At 42.7% G+C, this 22,602-nt stretch overlaps 1 protein-coding gene across 1 annotated transcript in view; it reads left to right on the top strand.

Annotated features, from left to right (window-relative positions):
- The first annotated feature begins 6,399 nt into the window (after positions 1 to 6,399).
- PCCA (propionyl-CoA carboxylase subunit alpha) overlaps positions 6,400 to 22,602 on the top strand; it is a 260,731-nt gene continuing 244,528 nt past the window's right edge. The window contains exons 1-4 of the mRNA XM_072347043.1: positions 6,400 to 6,512; positions 11,956 to 12,033; positions 15,161 to 15,208; positions 15,304 to 15,372. Coding sequence (XP_072203144.1) covers positions 6,453 to 6,512; positions 11,956 to 12,033; positions 15,161 to 15,208; positions 15,304 to 15,372 — 255 coding nt within the window. The 5' untranslated portion in view covers positions 6,400 to 6,452. The remainder of the gene's footprint in view (positions 6,513 to 11,955; positions 12,034 to 15,160; positions 15,209 to 15,303; positions 15,373 to 22,602) is intronic.

The following is a 22,602-nucleotide window of genomic DNA, read 5'->3' as shown; positions in this document are numbered from 1 at the left end:
TCATAATGCAATGATCTGGCTGCACCTATTTCAGCTCTTCAGAGAATCAAAGGTGCTAACAAATACAGAGTGGCTGGATTATGTTTGTGTCTCATATCTAACCTGCTCTACTTTAACTCACTATGAACATTGCGTTTTTACAGCTTATATAGAGCACTAAGTCACAAGATAGCTTATGAGCAACTGCAACAGCCAGGAGATGGCAAAAGGTACATAACAGGTATGCCCAGCTTCTATCAGTCTACTGAGGCTATGAAACAATTGTATGTTAGTATATTTACCTCACACTTTTATATTTACATATCAGAATGCGTGTTGAAGGGTTTAATTGTGAGGCTGTCAAAAATAAAAGTACTTTTTGAAAACCAAGCCATGCAATATTACAGGGGAAAAAAAAAAAAGATGAAAAAGTCCTTTGTTCAAATGGAAATACAGAAAACAACATGTTGTTTAAGTAGGATTTTATTTTCTTCTACTCAAGTGATGAAGAGGCTTTTGTAAAGAAAGGCTTTCATCTTAAACACGCAGTACTCCATCACAACATAATTACCCTAATTTGTATTCCTCTGTAGAAATAGGCTTTCTCAGCTTAAACAAATTAAGCAACAATCACTAAGTGCACATGACCAGCATTTTTTCAAGTAACCTGTTATCAGCTCTGGCTACAGCTTTATCTTGATAAAATGGAAATCCTGTTGTATTTTCCTACTTTTCCCCTCAGGATTATGTCAGTCAGATTGCCTGAAGAGGCTCTGTGATTCATGGGCTGGAGCAAGGGACAGAGTACTCGGGGATTATTTCTTACAGCCTTACTAAATCATGATGTGATCTGGGTCAAATCCTTCCTGCCTTTGGGCCTCCATTTAGGAAAGGGCCTAAGTACATACTTAACTCCAAACACATGGATGCCCCAGCCATGCTCAGAAGGCCCTTTAACAGATGCACATGCTCCCTGGTGAATAGTGGCTGTTGTGCTGCTCTTTTCTTCTGGCTTTGGCTGGTGCTTGTGTCATCTATCTGTATTTATGTTATTTGTCCTTTATCTGTGTAACGATGTGCATCCTTGCTGTTAGTACACTTTCTTCTAATTATTAAACAAACTCTGTTAGCAGATCATTTCCTTTCACATCTTCTTTCAGTGCTAATAGAGGGTGATCCTGCATCAGAAATCCTCCCCAGGTAGATAGTTCCTAGCAGGAATCAGGTGAATGGGAATGTAGCTACCTTCAAAAAGAGTGGGAGTCAACAGGGCTCCTCCTGAAGTCCTTGAGAAACAGAACTCACCAAGCAGATATGTTGGTTGGATAGCATGGAATCAGCATGTTTGCCATGATCTCCTCTAGTACAGCTGAGATCATCTGTCAGAAACACAGGAATTAATGGTGGCGGTTGGGGAATACCACCTTCCCCAGCCCTCTCCTGCTTCCCTTCTTTTCCAGCCATCCCTTGTGGGACTTTCCTGTCTTTTTCAATCCCAGAAGCCTTTCAAACAGCAGCAGGTGCAAAGGAAGGTGAGCTGAGGTGACCACAGCACAGACAGGGCAGTGCCCTCGCTGGCAGGGCACAAAAAAAGAGCTGGGTTGCGATAACAACAGGTTCCATTAAGAGGCCATCAGGTTAGAGGTCATTCAGGGAAATCCAAACAGTTCAGGACTGGGCGCAGGCACATTTATGCCATAGCTCAGACAAGCTGAAATGGGGATCCTGAGCATGTGCAGTGGTATGATTTGAGGTCCTGTGTCATGGCAATTAGGGCCCAGTACAACCTTCCATCACAACACTTTGGGTTTTGGGGGTGCTTGCTAAAACAGATTCTGATTTTGGCCAATCTAACTGGTTCCCAGGAGTGCTCCTCAGCTCTGTAGCTCCATCAATTAATGAGATGTTAAACTTTCCCCCAAACAGCACAGTGTTTGCCCAAAACTTACTTTACTGGGAAGCGAATACATAGAAAATCATCAGACAGATGCAAGGTAATGATTCATATCTGGTATAATTCTTGGAAAACTGAACAGTAAATCAGGATCAGATACACCCATAGTGCAGTTCTGAATAGGCCTGATGACACATGGCTGGGTTGAAATGGAGCCCATGGGCTGATGGTGTGGGTAAAAGCAGGATGGTTGGAACAATTAGGGCACATGGGTGCTCTTGGAGCCAAGCACAGCCTTCCTGAGATCCCTCTCTGGGCTGCAGGTTGAATGGATGGCAGTTCTGTTTCCCTCAAAGACAGCAGAGTGTGAGAAAGCAGTATGGCAGTGCTCGTCTCCCTGTGCTTATTATCTTGCACTCAGGCACTCCTGAAATCAATGCCTTAAATCTTGTCTTTGTTAATTCCACCACCAAAATCTAGTGCTTTCTAGCACCATATGGTGAATCCATATCCCTCCCTTGTCATCACTGGATCCAAGGAGGAATATGAAACCATGGTCTCTAAGAAATTGATACCAGAACAAAGCCACAAAGATTTAGAGAGCTTAAATGCCCTTCACAAAAAAGTGAGGACCAGTCAGGAGTGTTCTCGTGGCTGAGATGAGGATTATCACCCATGTATTATATGTCATGCCACATACAGGAGAAGACATTTATCATTCTGAGGAAAACAGGATGGAGTTATCCACAAAACAGAGACACCCTTGTGTTAGAGAGCGGTGACAAAGTTAATGTGCTGCTTGGCTTTGAGATTTAGCCTCCTTGAATTCCTTTTCACAAGTTTGGCATTCACAGTGCTTCCAGCAGAAACCAGAGGCAAATGGGCGCGAACACAACCCTTTGCTGTTACATGTTACATGCATGACTCACTGGAGCCTCTTTCTATCTCCAGTTCTGGGTGCTACCATCAAGGACAGACTTGGGCACATCCTTTCTCTCAGACCTGCTCCCTTTTCCTCCCTCAGTGTTTCATGCCCATCACTGTGCTCAGGAGTGTGATTGCTCCATGTACCCAAGCACAAAGCCTCCTTTCCTCTTAAGCAAACTGGGTTGCCCCCCTCTGCCCCAAACTTTCACTCCCTGGCTGGAATCCAAACTAATGATTTAGCTCTGCTAAAATTATTGTATCTTTTAAAGAAATCCATCTCCTCCTTTAGCTTGTCCATACTCAGGAATAGCAAATTCCACAAGCAATCTTGCATTTAAATGTACTGCTTCGTTTACTGAGCAATGAACCTCCAGGGAATAAACACTACAGTGGGAATGCACCAAGACTCAGGGCTTGACAGCCCAGACAGCCATTGCACAAACCTTTGTTAGCCCTGACAACACTTTTTTTAACCAAAGGAATTACAAATTTGTTAATCCTTGAGGTTAATGATTTAGAAAGGACCAAGAGCTGTTTAAAACTGTATTCATATTACAAGCAGGCAGTACATTTCAGACTTTTAGTCAAGCTGCTGTCACTCCTTGTGGACAATGCCACAGAGAAGAGGCTCAGAAAACTTTCTGCCCATGTGCTAGAGTCCTTCAATGACTTTCAGGTACAGAAAATGCTCTGGACCTCCCTGTGCAGATGACTCTCCAGTCACGCAGAAACTCTGAAAGCATAATACAGGTGCCAAGCAGCGATCCTAGCTAGGACTCCTTTATCTTTAGCTTACAAAATTGGTACTTTCTTTGCTTTTTCAGCACACAGAAAAAGACCGCCTGTTAAAATGTAATCACAGTCATTAACATAGCCTCCAAATTTGTTTTCCCTTGACTCCTCTTCCTAGCTTTAGTGAGCAGCCACAATTACTGCAAAGCATGTGCTGTGTAAAACCACTTAGGCAGTATGAAACCTTATAAAGTAATCCAGTAATGACTCAGGCTGGACTATGATAGACTGAAAGCTCTGCTTCATGAAAACCCTTCTCTTAGTCTCCAGCATAAAACGAACACCTAAGGAGGTGGTGAGACCTTTAGACTGGGGTAGTTTGAACCCTCCTGAACCCACAAGTCTCTTCTAATATTTCTTTAGGCTTGTTGCATACCTACAGACTACAATGTTATATATATATATTTTGTTCTATTTGAACTCTGAATTTCACATTCTCATCCTTTTCCTCCCCGAGGAGCTCTCTCCAGTTGTCTGGATCTCTGCAACCTTGATGCAGTCTTGCAGAATCTTCCAGCCCATGAAATCACAGGAAACACAATTCCCACAGAGACATCACTCTGCAGTGTCAAAGCTCTTACGATTCCCATGCTAATATCATAAGAAACATCATTAAACAGTATCACTTAATCGCATCCAAGTATGAGGCCTTTCCAAAATGTTCCTTGGTTACTGGTGTTATTTAGGGCTGTATCTCATAAACTGCTTAAATGGTCTGGAAGTCACTTTTCTTCCCAGCCTTCACTTTGCATCCCATATGCTCTGTATGGGATCAAGTTAACTCTAAGGCAGACAGTGCTTATTTTCTTCTAGTCTTTCCACTGCACTCTTGTCAATAAATTCTAAACATCCCAAGGATGTGAAAAAGTTGGAAGCTGATCTAAATTGTCATTCTAGAGGAAACCAGACACAAAACCCCCAAAACAAAAGAACTCTCACCCTGCCTATGTAAGAGCTCCTTCATGTTTCCCCAGGCAAACCCACACTGCAGTAAGCATATTTACTAGAGTGTTGTGGCACCCAGTGCATCAGTAAGCCTCAGTGACCCTGACCAGACTCACCTGGGACCTCCACCCACATCTTCTGTCTTTGGCCCTGAAGGTCCATTTAAGCTCAGGGCTGAATGCTGGTCTTATTTTGATCTCTGCTGCAGTTGTGTCTACTTCCAGTTCTGTCTCTGGCTGTTCCTCTGTGGGACTGCCAGGGTAGATCTGCACCTGAATCATCGTCTCAAGGGGGATGGTCTTTGGCCTTTGTTCAGACCCTGGGGAACTGAGCCTGGGTGGTAAGGACACTCTCCAACCTAAGTCTCCTCTGTGTGACCCCTGCATGGTACCTGGTGTTCCTTTGGGGTGGCTGTGGGAGTCCAGGCTGATCCTGAAAAGCTTGAGGGCTAGATGTCTGGTGAAAAGAGATCTGGGCTGACTAACACTGGGAAGTTGGGATGAGGTTCAAGCTGCATAGGGTGGGCAAGTGTGAGATAATCAAGCCATCCATGAGTAGTTCCTTAGCTAGGAGCAGAGCTTGGGGGCTGAAAACATGGGTTACTTGAAAGACCTTGTAGGGTGGGAAAGAGGTCAAACCATCCTGAGACAATATAGGGTGGATAAAGGCTAAGACCTCCCCTGAGGAAACTGTAATAGTGGAGGGCCCAGCCTTCCCTATGAGGATGAGCAGAGGTGAAACCAAGGTATTACCTTCGAGCTGGTCCCCTGAGGAGGGAGATCCCTGGACTCATGAGGCCGGCGATATCCCTGAGCAGCCTAGAAGGCTGGAGAAAAGAATCAGGACATCCTGAAGAGCACCAGAATTAGTGGTTGGAAGGGTTGAGATAGTGCCTACTAGAAACCACACAGACCTGGAGGTTTTAAGCTCTCTCTGGGCAGCTTCAGGGGAAGTGTCCCAAAGCAGGCTAACCTGCAAGGTCAAGCCACTTCCCGAAGCATGTGTGAAGGAGAAGGATCACCCCTGAAGGGCAGCAGTGAGCCAAAGACCTGGACAGCTGGGTATGGGGATGAGCCACGGTGCCTTGGAGGAGGAGTCCATGCTGGTTCCCTAGTGCATGTGGCTTCTCTGGGCTTTGGGGCATCTCTAGGGCTTGACAACCCCTGGACTCTAACTTTTGATTCTCACAGGTGAATATTGTGTAAAGGATCTTCCAGACAAGATTTTTCCATGGATATTTTGTGCAGAGATGTATGGCAGCATTGACTTGGCTGACTTTGAGGCTGAATGTCTGTCTCACAGTGCGTGGAGCAGAATGCTGATAGAACCACAGGCTGTTTACAGAATATCTAAGAGGCACTTCAAAAGACTCCTCCTAGCTTTGAGTTCTTCAGTCCCAGCCTTCTGTGTACAGTGTGTTTCATGTCCTATAAATTTGATACAGTACACTTCTTAGTAGGTAAAGGAAGAAGGATTATAGTCACTCCATTTTTCTCCCTGGTTTATGGCTTAAAAGTCAGATGACGACACAACAGCTTCTGATTTCTGTCTACACTTGGAAATACATTTGAAGACTTGGGTGCCTGTTTTTTTTCTCCAGGATCCCTTCAAAATAATCACAGAACGGCCTGGGTTGAAAAGGACCGCAATGATCATCCACTTTCAACCCTCCTGCTACGTGCAGGGTGGCCAACCATCAGATTGGGCTGCAGGGAGCCACATCCAGGCTGGCCTTGAATGCCTCCAGGGATGGGGCATCCACAGCCTCCTTGGGCAACCTCAGAGCGCGAGCCCCGGGCGCGCGGCCGCCACCCCCTCTCTCCCGGCGAGGTCTGCGGTGATTGGTTGAGTGCGGCCCGGCCCCGCCCCGCCCCGCGCCTCGCCGGGCGAAAGGGTGTCCGGGAGGGCGGCAGCCATGGCGGCCGTGTTGCTGCTGCGTTATGGTGCGCGGGGCGGCCGCTGGGCGCTGCGAGAGGTGAGAGCGGCCGGGGGTGCCTGGGTCGGCGCTGGGGGTGGTCGGTGTGCCGCCTTGCCGAGGTCTCTCTTTCTGGCGGGGTCGGGGAAGGGAGGAGGGAGAGATTCCCGTGCCGCTGCGGCGCTGACAGGCGGCCCGCCGTGCTGGGGGCTCGGAGCCGGCCGGAGCCTGGCGGGCGGTGCGGGGGGGCCCGCTGAGCCTTCGGGGTTGGAGACGGGGAGGCGTCTTGTGGTTCGCTGTTGGCACGACACCGGTGTGCGGGGGGTCAGTGTGGGCATAGGAAGCGGCGATGGGGGTTGAGGGCAGCATGGGGGGGTGGGCATCCGAAATCCAAACCCTGTGTCTGAGAGCGGTGTCCGAACGCTCCCCGAACTCCAGCACTCGGGGCCGTGCCCGCAGCCCTGTGCCGTGCCCACCACCCTGTGCTGCAGACCCTGTCCTTGACCCCCAGCTGCCTCTCCTCGGTTGTGTGTCTCTCCTGTTTCCTCCTTCTATGTCCCTCTGTTACATGCAAGCTTATGAAATCAGAGGGGTAGGACGTAACTGGAATAGCACTCTAAATGCTATTTTTACTGTGTTATAGTAGAATTGTCACTTGTAGCGAAGGGTTACTTCTTTCTCAAGGTGTTGTCTCTTAACCACCCATCGCTCTGGTTAGCTATTTCAGCTGTCACAGCCCTCTTGTGCCACGCTGCTCCTCTTTCTTTCCCTGGAAATGCAAGAAGCTCATTGCAGAACTATACTAATACATCTGCTGAAGACTTTACACATCGAGGAACCTAAGAGGGTGGGATAAGTGTCTCTCCAGAAATATGACTCCTAAAATGTAGTGCAGTTATCACATGCCTTTAGGGATTGTGCAGCTGCACAGGGCTTCTGTGGCAAGGTTTTGGTAGTGAGAGGGTTGTGAGCAGAACCCACTGTTGCCCCTTTGATGTCAGAGCACAGCTGGCTCCAGTTGCTCCAAATGGACCCACTGCTGGCAGAACTGAGCTGTGAGCAATGCTGGGTGTGCTCAGGGAGAACAGATTGAAGGAAGGGAAAATTGCTGCACTATTGCTGGGAGAGAGGAGTGAGAAGATGTGAAATAACAGCCCTATGGGCACTGAGATCAGTGCAGAAGGAGGGCAGGAAGTGCTCCAGGTGCAGAGCAGCAGCTCCCTGCAGCCCAGGAGAGAGGCCCATGGAGGAGCAGGTCATCCTCCTGCAGCCCATGGGCACCACACAGGGCAGATCTCCATGTGCAGCCATGGAGGAACCTGTGGGGTCTGAAGGAAGACACAGACCATGGTTTGCACCTGCAAAGCTGGAGCTGCAGCCTGCGGAGAACAGTGTGTAGTGGGGCAGGAGGGCTGGAAACTTGCTTTTAGTTCTTGCTGTTCTAGGCAGTTATTAATAGACAGTAAGTTACATTAATCTCCTGTACACTGAGTCAGTTCTACCCACAATGGTAGGATGTGAGTGATTTCTCTGTCCTTATCTGATCCAGTGTGCTTTATTTCAATCACGTTTTCTTTCTCTGCCCTGTTGGGGAGGGGGAGTAATAGGGAGGTATGGTGAAGCTGAGTGGCCTCTTGGTGTGAAACCATCACAGTGACATGGGTGGTTTGTGTGGTTGGGTAACCGAGGTGATTTTTAGCCCTTAATATCTGTATAAAAGTCACCTTCAAGATTTCAGTCACTGGAGAACATTTAATCAGATTTGCGTGGGAATTATTCATAGGTTCTTTTATACTTCGCTAACAGACAAATGATATCATTTAAGTCTTCGCAATTTAAGATTTCCGAGCACTTAGAAAAGTATATAATATATTCATAGGACCAGTAGCTGCTCACTTGTCCCTGGTGACTTCTATTCTCTTGTGGCAATCAGTGAAAGACTTGTGATAAAGGGCAGTGAGGAAACAGAACTGGGGATTCAGCCGATTGCTGTTTCTAACCTAACGCTTAACACTTCGGTCCCAGATTTTATGCAGAGCTAATTCTGTATAGAACATAACTAAAACTTCCTTTTGAGCGCTTTGCACTTCTGAACTGAGGAGGGGGAAAAGAATCTGATCTTGAAAGAAGGCGGTGGTTTCTAACCACTGATCTAAATGTATGGAAAGTTTTTGGGCTCTGATATGTTGCTTTTTTTGTCTGCAAACTTTGTATTGGTGACTCTTGCATCACTGTTATGGTGCTGTAATGTCATTCACAGCTCTAGTCTTGCTGGAGCTATTCAAGCTGATGCTGTGAGAAACCGTTCCAGCTTTCTGCAGCTGTTGGGTCTTGAGCACAAGCCATTGCCTTTCAGCTTCTGTCTCCTTCCAACTTGTCCCAATGCTGCTGTTTGAACATCTGAATGGATAAACAGGGCTGACATCTGGCAAAGAACAGACTTTTCCCACTCCTTGGGAGTATCTTTTCAGCTGGACATATTCCCTACTCTGATTCACCATGTAACTATGCAAACTTTTGTATTGGCACAAGGGAGAAGGTACTTGGGTGTGGGAGTGACTTGGTGTTTAAAAATAGGCTTAGGTGTTGGGAATTCCCTTCTTTGTAGCTGGTGTGCATGTTGGCAAACATGGAAATGTTCTCTCTCTCCCTCCTGGTACTGCCACAATTCTCAGGCCTTGAAGGAATGAAATAATTGTTGCTGTAATGCAAGGGACCTCACTGAACCTTGAATTGTGTCTTTGTTTGTAGTTGGCTTCAGGAGGGTCTGCTTGTAGTTAGAAGTGCTTGGCTGCTCAGTGATATCTGAGAGACTACAAAAAGGGGAAAGTACTCAGTGGGGGGAAATAACATTATGGTTGCTTTCCTGTTTAAAAAAAATATGTATTAATGATGACCTACAGTTTTCACTCTTAGAGATTAAAATTCTTGTAGATGTACAAATGCCTGCTTTCTTTATGTTGGATACATTCTCTGTCAGTAGAACACAATGATTTTAGAACTGGTTCAGATCTGAGCGAAGTTTTGCTGTTGTGTAACTAACAGCTAAAGCAGTGTTAGTATTGTATGGGGTAAGGCTCTGCTAGCAGCAGTGGCTGCAGGGTGCTGCTGCTGCTCCACACGTGGAGCACCTCCTGCACTGACCTCAGTGGCTGCAGGGCTGTTCTCTTGCATTTCTCACTCCTATCTCCCAGCTGAAGTCATGAAGCAGTTTTTTCACTCTCTTATGTCTGTTCACCTGAAGGCACAACTAGTTGCTAGTGGCTCAGCTTTGGTGGTGGCAGGTCCCTTTTGGAGCAGCTGGAACTGGCTCTTCTCACCAAGAAGAGTAGATTCAGTGTAGAGGTGAGAAGCTCAAAGTCAAACTTCTAAGTCCAGAGTTGAGCTCTTGTAAATAAATAACAGTAGTCTGTATTTGTGGACTTTAAAGAGCTGAAACATTTATCAAATGGAGGTAACAAGCTATGACAGTATTAGATTCTACCATGTTAATCAATTGAGCAGTGCTTGTTTCACAGGGCCATGAAAAGGTCACTAGGTCAAGCTGAGCCAGTTATCAGAGTTAATACAAAATATTCTGTTAGCCTTCATTTTTCTTTTATTTGCCTTGTAATGTCACTAATAAAATAGACATGCATGCTCACTTGCTGTCTTTAGATTGTAGTAGTCACTAGCTCCAGAACCGTACAAGTAGCATCAGATAAAATATGCTATAATATGTTTTCATTCTGACTTTGCCTGTGAGTTGACTATAGGGATCTGGAAGAAAATAACTTTTGTGAACTGGATTAGGGTTTGTGTTCTGAGATGTGTGGATTTTACTTTTTTTTTCCCCCTAGTGCCTTGGTTAACATGGAATTGGGTAGTTTCCATTCCTCATTTGAGAGAGAGAAGTGGGCACACCTCAGCTAGTATTGAATAAGCTAAATAACCAGGAATTGTGCATTAGAGATCAGTGATGGCTGTGGAAACCTGCTTGAGGGGGAACTCAATGTCTGTGGTGCCAGGGGATCAAGTTAGGTTTGGGTATAGCTTCTGTGATCTCCAGTTGCTCCTATGTGGTGGTAGATGCAATAAGTTTCTCTGAAGGTGTACCTACTGTTTGCTCACAAGCCTCTTGCAAAATGAAGTGACAGATGTCAGCGGTGAAGCTGTGCCTGACTTTTCTTGTAATGCTTGAGTGCTTACCAGAATGTGGGAAACAGATCTAAGCTCCCTTCATCTGGAAGGGATTAAAATCCTCCTGTTCCTCACTGGTGAGTGTTTCAACCAGACCATGTGATGTGTGTGGAGTTTTGGGGGAAGGTTTTGTCTGGATCTTTTCTTCTATCTCATCTGAGGTGCAGTTGGGGTTCCTATTCAACAGATAATTACTTAAAACTACAAAACGAGACACCTAGGACAATGGGTAACAAAACCTAGAAATCCAGTGAAAGGAATATGGAGATACAGTACTTAGGAACTTGTGTAACAGTTTACTGATATGCTCTAAATCTCATGCTAGAAGAGTGGTTAAACAATCGAGATAACATGAGATATAAATCTCAGTTGCACTCTTAGTCCTGTATGACTAACTTCAGACTATTTGTGGTGCCACGTGCATCCGTGTCAGTAGGGTCTTGGATTAGACAGAGACTCACCTGCTTAACTGCATGTATGCCCTGGAGGTGCAGAGAATATACTCTAGAAACTATCTTTGCTCCTCCCTCTATTGGGAGTTAGATAACAGTAGTTTCTGAAGGTGCAACTGGCATAATGGCCAACTGATAGTTGGCAGAATTCTGGGTATTTTCCCTTTTTATTGCCTGAAGCAGCTTGTTCTGCCACATCCTCAGGTGAAGAAGTGCAGAACTGTAGGTAGTTTGTGGTGTATTATAAGTGACCTTCTGGATAACGGGATCATCTGGAAACACTCTTGGTGGGGGTGGAATGATGTTGTTGCAAGGTGGAAGAGGTGTAGCTGTGGAAAAATAAGGAAACGTGAGCCCAGAAAAAATGTTTTTCTTCCTTATGCCACTGTTGTCATGGGGTTGTGGTGGGGAAGGCTGGGAGCCAAACTTACATCTGAAGTCTCTTCTGCTTTTGATAACCGTTCTGGCCTAGTCCATTGCCTTCTGTATACCTAACAACTCCCTAGCAATGAGGGCTTCTCCCCACCCCCAGTGTGTACAGACACATATATGCATGCTGTCTGAGAATGTCTTGGTAAGTATTTCTTGAAACAAGAAGGAAATAAGAGGTCACAGGTTTGTTAATTTACGGTCTGAAGAATGACTTGTGTAGGGCTTCAGAATTGTCCTTAGCTACTGTTGGCTGTGTGTGTGTGTGCTTGTGCAGGGAGGCAGATTCTTGCCAGCTTCCATTCACAATGTGGGGGAGTGGAAGGAGGGGCAGGGAATGATATAGAAGATTTTCCTCAAGATGTCAGTATATGAACTGTTTCTGTCTTGCTGGAATATAGTAGCAGGAGAAAAAAAAGTGTAACTCCCTCTTTCTTCTGTAGTGTGAAACGCTTTGTTCAAGACGGTGCCTTAAAACATCACATAAGCTGTATTCTGCTGTGTATGATCCAAATGAAAAGGTAAGTAGTACAGTGCATGTTTTCCCTCTTTGATGTTTTACTGTAATGCTGGCATTTGACTTTCAAAGCTTTCCTCTCCCTTGTGCTGCTTCTAACAATGGCAGTTCTTCCATTATTACCCCTTTACTGTCATTGAATTGCAGTTATTGAATTACTGAATGTTAATGTTTTTCATGTAGTATATTTGCTGAGGTTGGGTACTGTCTCAAGTGCGTAACTTAAAAGGTTGGAGAAGCGGTTAAGAGCTTGGGGAAGTTGTATACTAACTGTAATGTGTTTCAACTTTGACACAGCTATTCTTAATACTGTATTTAGTATAGGAGATACAGGCAAAAAACACTACTGTGTATGTGTAAGTATGTTTGTGTGGATGTGGAAAATGCATGTTTGCTAGATGGTCAGATGCACTTTGTCCAAGTTGAACTTGTTGCTCATGTGTGAGAATGAGAACTTCAGAGCTTGGCTAAAGACGGATGTGTGAGGTTTGCAGGGTGTGCTAAATCCGCATCTTGGATGAGGCTGCTGCTTTGAGTTTTCTGTCAGACTTACTTGACAGACTTGTGCAGTAGCGATCTCAGCTTACAGTTGCTAGCCAAGGAAAACTTATCCCGTGGGCGGCTGTCTTGGCATAGCTGCTGAAGTAACACGCTTGGGAAAACAACGTGGCTGGAGGTGTGCTCTTACTGAAGGATATGAATGCCAGCTTTTCACCATGGACTTGCCTGTATCTACCAGCGTAGGTGTGATTAATTAGGAGTGAAGCAGTATTAGAAAGCAGAGAGTTATCAGTATGTAACTAGAACTGTGGCTAACAGAAAAAAAGTCTCAAGAAAATTCTACTTCAGTAATTAACTGTTTCCTATTTTCTCAAAGTCTACTTAATCAATGTTCTGTGCCTTCTCTATAGGCATAATTATATTATGAATAGGTAATTGGGTCTTTGATGTCTCTGAACTAGAGGCTGCACAGGGGTATGATTTAGCTGGGAAGTATTGGTGATGGTTGGACTGGATGATCTTTTAAGTCTTTTCCAACCTTGATAATTCTGTGATCACTCCAGACAGTGGCTTCCACAAGTAGCTCGAGGTCTTTTCTGCTTTCCCCCTTCAGCACTGCTGTTTTTGTAACAATTGGAAGTATCAGACTTTTGCATGCTAATCAGTGGAAATTACCTAAAAAAGAAATGCTGCATGCCATTTGAAGGCAGCATGTGAATAAAACTTTTTTAATTGCTGGACTCGGATCTTGTTTTTAACAGCAGAAATGAGTGCAGTTTCTTCCTGTTATTATCCATATTGCAGAATTGGAAAATTAAATGACGGATGTTAGTAACATCGTAATACTGAAGGTCTTGTTTTGCTATGCAAGTGTACTTGGTTAATAAAATAACTGTTACATCAAAAAGGTTTCTAAGCTGGACCAGGCTCTTAGCAACCTGATCTAGCTGTGGATGTCCCTGTTCATTGCAGGGGAATTGGACTAAATGACCTTTAAAGGTCTCTTCCAATCCTGATAATTCTATGAAAAAACTCAATTGAAGTATTTGAATTGTTATACTCCTTACTGCTAAGTAAAGTGCTTAGCAGAGGTGTGTGTTCCTTGACAGATCCGAGTACCATACAAGCTTGCTGCAGCTCTTGTCTTAATTTCTGTATGCTGTTATGATGTGGTAATATTCTTGAACAGATTCTGTGGTGCTAGCTCAGCCCTGACTTTGAAGAAATGTATTAAATTTAGTCAAGTGCACCTTGTGTATGTCTGTTTGCTCAACCCTAATCTGGCAACAGAAACTCCCATGGTGGTGTTACAGTTCCATTCTCTACTCTGCCTACCCCTTCCACAGACCTGGTGATTGTAGGGCTAACAAACAGTTTCACTGTTGCACTGATAATGCTCCCTTTTTCCCTAGGTGATATGGGGAACAGCTGTTTTATGTAGGGGAGGGGAAGTGGTTATTGAATATCTTGGGGTATACTTAGATAAACCTTATGTGGAGCAACTGGGCTGCCCATGAAGGGGAGGAGCCTGCTGGCTCCCTGTCCTGTTTGTGATTTGGAACACAGGAGGCAGAGTAGGGCTGTTTGATTTGTGTGCTGAACTGATGCATCCCTGAAGCTGCATTATTGCCACGTCTGATGTAGGAGAAGTGGGGTGAGTGTGCAGGGCAGATTGTCCTTTCTGGTGATGGTCTGTGTTTGATGCTGAACCTCCTTGGTTGGAAATGAACCTGTATAACAGCAAGGCCAGTTGCAGCAATAGTGCTTACAGTCAGGTCTGAGGTTTCTACATGGAGTGCCTTTTGAATTTCTTAATGGAAAATTTTTGTTTAGAATATAAGGCTGACTGTCTTCTGACAGCTTGTTATCCCCTTCTTCAGTGCTTTTATTATACCTCTAAGATGTATTTACAGCATTGAGTGCAATGGAGTGTGAAAAGTGACAGCAAATTTCACATGCCTGCTAAAGTGTGACTTGCTGTTTTGTTGCACTTTGGTTGCTACTTAATACTGAGTGTGTAACAATGTCATGATGGCAGTACAGGAGTTTGCCAGGCTCCTTGTATGGCTAAGCTATAATGGGGATTAAGGCCTGTACCAACTCAGCAAGAGCTGGGAAGGACCATGTGGAGGTCCTTATGTGTTTAGTTGACTTCTGGGTGGGGGTGGAGGGTGGAAGCAGATACCTGTGAAGCTTGCCTCCATTGAATATCTTGTGTGTATTCAGTATATGCGACTTGGGCACTTCTGGGAATTAAGACTGTTGTTTGATAATGCTTGTGAGAATGTCTCTTCCCTGAACTTAATTCTTTCCTATAGCTTTTGTAATGTTCTAACTTCTGCACTGTGCTTGGTAAGGAAAACCAGGGAATGGTGATGTGAATAGTCAACATGTTTCTATCTGTTGTGAATCTGTGCATGTACTAGTATATATCTAGAATAGCATACAGTTTGTGCTATATTATTACTGATAAATCAGCAGTACCCTTTTAAACTAGGTGAACTCAGAGTTGCAGGCTTCTGGGTAAACCACTGTTTTATGGGAGTGAAGAAGAAAGGGGCATATGTTTCTGAAGAGAGGAAAACTTGCAATGTGTTCATCTCTCAAGGTCCTTGTTCTTTTCCCTTCAGACTTTTGAAAAGCTACTCATTGCCAACAGAGGAGAGATTGCGTGCCGAGTAAGTATGTAATCTTAAGCTTTCCTTTTTGTAGTTTATTTTTGAGCTATTTATGTTTTGAATATTGATTGCTTTCTTTTTTTTTTGTGTGGTAGGTCATCAAAACATGCAAGAAGATGGGGATTAAAACTGTTGCCATCCACAGCGATGTCGATGCCAATGCTGTAAGTACTGCTTGAATGCAGATGATAGATAGGGTTCAAGATGATTTGCATCCGTTAAGCAACAAACCTGCATATAATGGGAGGCATGTTTGAGGTTTTGAAGTATCTTTGCATATACCCTTTTCCTCCATGTGCTTAAAAGCAGGGGAGATACTATGGCAGGGGATGGATTGGGCAAGTATTTAGCATTATGTGATGTGAACTCTGGTGTTTTGCTCATTACAGATATTATTTTGCTCTTTGTTCTCTCCCTGAACTAAGGCATACCATAACACCTGATACGTAGTTGCTCTGTGCAGCAAGAGTGGCAGTTAAACCAAAGTTTTGATTTGCTAATGAATACCAGGGCTAATTAAAAATGATGAGAGCTTGGTATGAATGGCTCCTCTACTTGTTACCTTCAACTTATGCTTTCTGCTTGCCAGAGGAATGCTCTCTCCTACCAGATAGCTGACCAAGCATGCCAGAGCTGTTGTGTTTGACACAGATATTAAGGTGTATTCATCAGTGTATCAGGGGAATAGTAGAAACTACTTGGTTATGCCAGTAATGCCAAGACAGGGAAGGTACTTGTCTAGATGCTTAAGCTTTTTTTAGGTCTTGTAATAGTCTATGTAGTTTATTTTAAAATATTTTTAATTCAGTTACAGTTAATACAGTTATATTCATACTTGCATAGTCTTGTTAACTACAGAGGACATTTTATTACTCCCTGCCTGCAGGAACTGCAACAGGAGAAAGGACTAGATGTTTTGAATTGCTTATTGGAATTGGGAGCTGATAACCAATGCTGCAACTTAATGGGAGAGGTCCCTAGGCAGGATGAAGTAAAAAAATGTGAATTTTATGTATGGCAGGACTTGGGTTCCTCAGCACTTGAAAATCTGAAGCATGAGTCATGGAATTTATTAAAGTTTAGCAAGGAGAACTTTTGTTGTTTTAGGAGTTGAGTGAGAGATGAGAACTGTTGGGGATTTTGGACTTTGATACAGCCGTTGTCTAAGTCCTTTTGCTTGGTTCAGATAAATAGGCTGTGGATACAACGGGCTGAAACTAGATTGTTCTTGGATAAGTCAAATTTTCCAGTACTGAATCTCTGTGCCAAGTAATTTTGTATGTGCATGAGAATAATAATACTTGGTCTGGATTTTAACTGGTAGCCACAACTAGTAGCATACAGTAGCTTGTGCATTGAGAAGTGATTTCTTAATAGATGGGTGTCGGGCATTATAAATCCTCATTCTTCTGGAAGCTGAGAATTAAGTGTAAATAAATACAAACTACTTGTAAAATCTATGATCCTTCTGGTAAGGCAGAAGCAAGCTAATGGGTCCTTTTATTCTATCTTATACACTCGGTATTTGCTGTTTGGATAAATGGGTCTGCTGTTTAGCTGTGTCTCATAGCCTTGTTCGTTGGCATGAATCCTGAAAATAGACTAAAAACTTCTGTAAAAAAAAGACAGCATGTTCTTTCGCCAGTTGGCAACAGACTTGAAAAATGAATCGGTCTTTCCAGTGCATCTGGATGGCTTTATTTTTATTGTATGGGCACTGCTATGAACTGGAGAATATGGAAAACTTGAAAGTAATATGTAAAGACTGAGATTGAAGATTATAATGATGGAATAAGAATGACAGGAAAAAGTACAGTTCGTGACCTTACGGAAGGGAGTACCAGTGATGTGTTACAAAGAGAACTGAAAATATAATAGCTATTCTGCTTCAATCTACTGTGCTGTCTTAGCTTTAAAATATATATATATAGGGTGTTTAATTCATAACAGTTCATAAGAGAAAGTAAATTCAAGCTGGTGTCTCAAAAATTCAGTGAGGTATTCAGAACAGTTCATAAAGTTAGTATGTAGAATGAAATGCTGATGCTTTGAGTTTATGGACAAAGATAATTCTGTCAGTTCTATGAGGGTGAAGTATTGCCTGCTTAGCAGCTTTGGATCCTGACTTAGGCCAGCAAATCAAGCTGTGCAACTTAGGGATTATCTGGGTGCATTGAAGAAGCTTTCAGTATTTAAAGAAAGTGAGAGGGGTTGTTTAAAATGCTTCTCTGACTGATTAAAACATTGTTTCAATACAGATACTGTTTACATAAGTGTTTTTTTTGGTCTAATTGTATGAGAACTGCTCCAAAACGAATGCCTCCTATTTTATTATGTTGACCCACAATGTCAGAGGTGGATGTTGGTTGGATAAAAGTAGAGACTGAGCCCTCCTATCAGTATTCCATTATGTTTTGCTGCTGTGTGACTGATGGCAGCAGAGGGGCAGTCTGACAGGGAAAGCAAAGGGGTGCCATTGAATTCCTCCATGTGGAGAAAGTGGCACTCTCTGACATTCATTGATGCTTACTGAATGCTTATAGAGGACAACCAGTGGATGTGAGCACAGTGAGGTGGAGGGTGGTGCGTTTCAGCAGTGATGACAACAGCAGTGGGTCACCTCTGCTGGTGCAGATCTTTATGAGCATGGTATGCAGGCTGTTGTTCATCACTAGCAAAAATGCGTGTTTAATATTGAAAAATATTTTTTGTAGCTGAGAATTTATGCTATCAAATAGTGTTGTTGTGCTCTTTGTATCTGTTGTAGTTTCCATGGAAATAAATGGGAGATGTTCCTTTGGAGTAACCTATGTATAATGTCTACCATATCTCTCTTAATCACTTCTTTGGATGCGTAACTGTGGAAATAGCTTTAATGTAATTCACCTTAATGACTCAGATATCTCCAGTCATTCATTGTTGCTGTGAATGGCCATTGCAGTGATGTGTGTGATGGCTAGCTGGGATAGATGAGTCCAGAGGCCAAGTTGTTTGACTTTGTTACTTATCATAAAGTAGTGACAAACTTGGCTTGACTTACATTATTTTTGTTCAGATTGCATCAACGACTACTTGGTGATACCAGTAGCGGCAAGATGTCAAACACTGAAATCAGATTTGGCAGCTGGTACAATCTGCCAAATGAATTTATGAGTGAAAAGTCTTTGCTTAGTGGTGGGATTCTTTAAAAGAGCTGTGAATCTCCTTTTGATTTCTTTTTTTGGCTTGACAGAATTAAGTCAGACTTCTCTCACTCTTCCAAGACTTGTGTTGCAAAGGCAAGGAGTGTCGTAGTCAGTTGCTTTGATGGCGATAATCATTGGAACAAAGGCAGAAGTAAATGTAAAGGTTCAACTACTGGCCTATCCCAAAGCTATTTGTCTTTACTAAGGTTGGTGGGACCTGATTTCAAGTGATGAGTGTGCAGGGACTGTTTACAAAAATATTTTCTAATGTAGTGTTTAAAAACGTTATGATTTGAAGTAGGTAAGCTTCCTGTTTAGAAAGTAGAGCAACCTCTGAGATGCAGGTAAAGCCCCTTATTACCTTACCTGTGTAGCTACATAGTAAAATGTGAGTAGTCTGATATTCTTGGTACCATTTCTCCTGTACAAGTAACTTTAAAAGGAAGGTGAGCTACTCAGTCTTACATATTCTGGGTTTCTCTTCTGTCGTTCTGGTTGAAAACAACTGAAATTGAAGTAGGGCAGCTTTACAACAACACAAAAACAAGAAAAGCCCACAAAGCATCTAGCAATTCAGGCTTTTTCAGTAACAGCTTCTAGCTTATTCCCTATCCACTGTCGTATGCTTGAATGATTCTAGCAGGTACTTTCATTGGTGTTTGTGTAGAAATGATGTACTTAGCTGTAAAAGTGTTGTTTTGTTTTTCTTTTTTCTGAGTAAGGATAATTTGCTACTGAGCTTTTACTCTGAAAGATTTTGGAATTCTTCCATTTAATATGCAATTAAAAAATGTCTTAATGTAAGAGCTGTCAGATATCTTTGTAGAGTTCAGTGTTAAATGGAGGTGGCGGGTATAGTTGAAATATATACATGCTTTGAGTGAAATTACTTTTGTTACTCTCCTGATTTGATTGCTGTAGCACAGAGGCAAAAATTTTGTGTGCTGTTAGAGCGGTATTCATTTTGATATCCCAAATTAATGAAAGGTGACTGGGCTGGGAAAGTACATGATAATTTTGACTGCAAGAAGTTAAAACTGTGGCAACGTCTGAGCAGAAAGCAGCAGAAAGGACTGTTCTAAATTGAGAATATAGCAAAAATTGAACAGCCTGCTGAGAGTCAGTTAATGCTTATTTGAGGGAGGGAAATAAAGACTAAAATACTGTCTGGTCCACTTAAGGAAAAAAAAAAAGCCAATGATTTGAAGGATTCCTATAGGTTAAAAACAAGAATTGTTATGGTGAAAGGACAACAACATTAAAGCTTAAAAGGGTATAAATGACTTCAGGGGCTTGTGAGTTATTGTGCAATAATGTGAAGTTGTAGGTAGCTGGAAATGATATTTAATGGGATTGGATTACATTCACACCCCCTAAGGGATGTGAATGGGAAGAAAGGTGATTTTTAGTGTTATTTATGCCATAGAAAAGAAGTTGCTGCTTTAACAACTGTCCTGAAGTAAAATCATTGTGGTATAGGGGAGGGCAGCCTGACAAGATGGCTGTCGAGACACTCTTAGAGAACAAAGTTGCCCATGAGGTGCTGAATATGTTCAGGAAAGTAGGTTGGAATTTGTGCTTTTTAGAGTCTTGATGATTTCGGTTAATACTGTTTATTTTATGATGTTTTGGGGAAGAGCGGGAAAGAATCTGGCATAAACTGTGCAGAATGCTGCTTTTCCTTCAGAGTTCAAATAGCGAAGCACTAATTCTTTATACTTGGATGGGTAAGGACCAATAGAATCCGGACATTTGAATTTAATGCAAACATCTGGGATTATTTTTGGGGTGAGAAAACAAGCAAAGAATTTTCAGTGGAAGAAAAAAAGTAATCATATGTACTTTTTTCCCCCTGAACTGATTGGAATAGAGAGTTAAGATGAAAGAGCCTCCTCAACCATAAATGTAACACTGATGGTGCAAACATTGTCGAGGAAAGCTAGAGAACTATTGTAGTGCCTAATGTAATCAGCTAAAAGTATGATAAATGAAGAACAGGCTTTCGCTAATTGGATCTGAACAAAAGAAGGTATAGCATAAAGCAGTGAATGAGATATAATTTTATTTGGCATTTTTTAACACAGCAGGGATTCTATAGCCATATGAAGCAATGAACTATAAATGACTGAAAAAATCCCATGGGAAAGTAATGTAAACTCCTAAAACTTCACGGAGTACTGGACAGCCAGCTTGGCCCCTTTAATGCAATTTTTCTATCACTTACTAGGCTTAAGGTGTTAGAGATGTTTGTGCTTACAGTCTTTTAATATGTTAAGTGTTTTTAACTTCTGAGAAATACCTTATTCTGCTTGATTGTATAAAGGCAAAAATGATGCACGTGCTGTTGTTGATGTAAACTTAGTTGCACGGTATTCATCTATTCTTGTGTAATCTTGGTCTTCAAAGGAAAATGGGGGGAAAATAATCCAAGGACATATAAACTGAAGATTTATAATGTGAACTTTATCTTCTTCTAAGCTTGAAGTCTGCAGCAGTATTTCAGAAGGAAGTAGAGAGGAAGCTTCTTTAGGGGAAATACGAAGCTGATTAAGTTTGTAAGCTGCTATAGCGAGTCTGTATTGAGCAGAGTGAATTTGGGTGAACAAGCTGAGCTTTTGATTTAAACAATAAAAACTTAACTTTGAAGGTTTTTTTTTTCCTCTACAGCTTAACAGAATGTTGTCAGTTCTTTGTTCTCAAGGAATGTAGTTGGCAAAAATAAATATTATAGGGGGATGCAGGTTGTATTAATCTAAAAAAACACCCCACAAGTTGCCCCATTATTATATTGAAAAATAAGCTTATCTAAAACTGAGAAGTTTTCTTTGCTTGTAGTTAATTGACATACGGAGCTTTCACAGTTTAGATAAACATTCACTTTTTTTGTTGTTGTTGTTACCTGCTACAAAAATGGTGATTCAAGCATTTTAGAATCATAGAATCACAGGATGACTTGGGTTGGAGGGGACCTTAAAGATCATTTAGTTCCAACCCCCTGCTGTGCTGTGGGGGGTGTTGAGAGCTCATTGCCTCCCAATAGCACTTTGCGCTCAGATAACCTGAGGAGAGATCTAGTTCAAGTACCTATATGAAGAGAAAATGTAAATATTTTAACATCTTGTTTAAGAACTTTTCCCAGACCGATGTCTGAAGTGTATGGAGAGGACTCTTTGCTTCCATGTACTGTATCTGGAGCAATCAGTTCTTAATAAGTGGTGCAGCATAGGAGTGTGCCAAGACATGCAAAGGGAGCACTAGGGTCAGGTTTGCGGTTCTGCTCATGCTTCAATACTTATGTTACAGCTAAACCACACATAATAAAGTTAATTGTCTTTTGCTTCAAAGGTAAGACAGCACATTGCTTGTTTCTCTACAAGAGACAGTAGAAATATCAATTATTCTGTCCCCTTGCCTTACTGAGTTAAATAACCAACACTTGTGTAAGGCATGGGATGTTAGTAGTGATCTTCCTGTGAATGCTCTGATATGACCGTGGAAGGAGCATACTGTTATTCAAAACTGTGTCTTAACCTGCCAAGCACAGACTGCTTTTTCTTTTAAAACTGTACCATAACTTCTAAGCTAAGTGAATGAATGGAGGCTGCTGCTGATAAGGATATACTCCATTTTCGTTGGCTTGTAGGGAAAAATTTAAGCTTCTAAATTTTTAGAAGTTAGTGGGGCTCACCAGAGCTTTGAGGTCATGATGTTTCAGGCTGTTCTCTGAAGACTGACTGTGCATTTTAGTCAGAGATAGGATGACATGAAATGTGTATGACCTTTGGAATAAGGACAAACAGTCACTGCTGTGTCATTTGATGTGCCCCCAGTGGCGCAGTGGTATAAGCTGCTGCTTGTGGCACAGGAGGGCCCGGGTTCAAATCCCCCCTGTGGCGCAGGGGTAGAAGTGCCGCTTCGCTACACAGGGGGCTCGAAACCCAGGAGTTGGACTCGATGATCTCTAAGGTCCCTTCCAACTTGCACAATACTATGATACTATGATACTATGATTTGATGGCTAAGATGAAGCGTTACTTGTGTTAGATTTTGGATGAAGGTGTTAGGCTGAGCATGAGAAGGCTACAGAGCAGAGAGCTTTAAGCATTATGCTGCACACCTTTTGGGGATACTCTTTTGAGGTGGGAAGTATGTATTGGAAGGAGGGAGTTGAACCGAAATCGTCTGGCCTTTGTGAAGAGGGTTATTTAA

This window comes from Excalfactoria chinensis, chromosome 1, assembly GCF_039878825.1.
Source record: "Excalfactoria chinensis isolate bCotChi1 chromosome 1, bCotChi1.hap2, whole genome shotgun sequence".
Taxonomy (NCBI): Eukaryota; Metazoa; Chordata; class Aves; order Galliformes; family Phasianidae; genus Excalfactoria; species Excalfactoria chinensis.
Note: the sequence above shows the minus strand (reverse complement) of the source record. Positions and strands in the feature narration are given on the sequence as shown.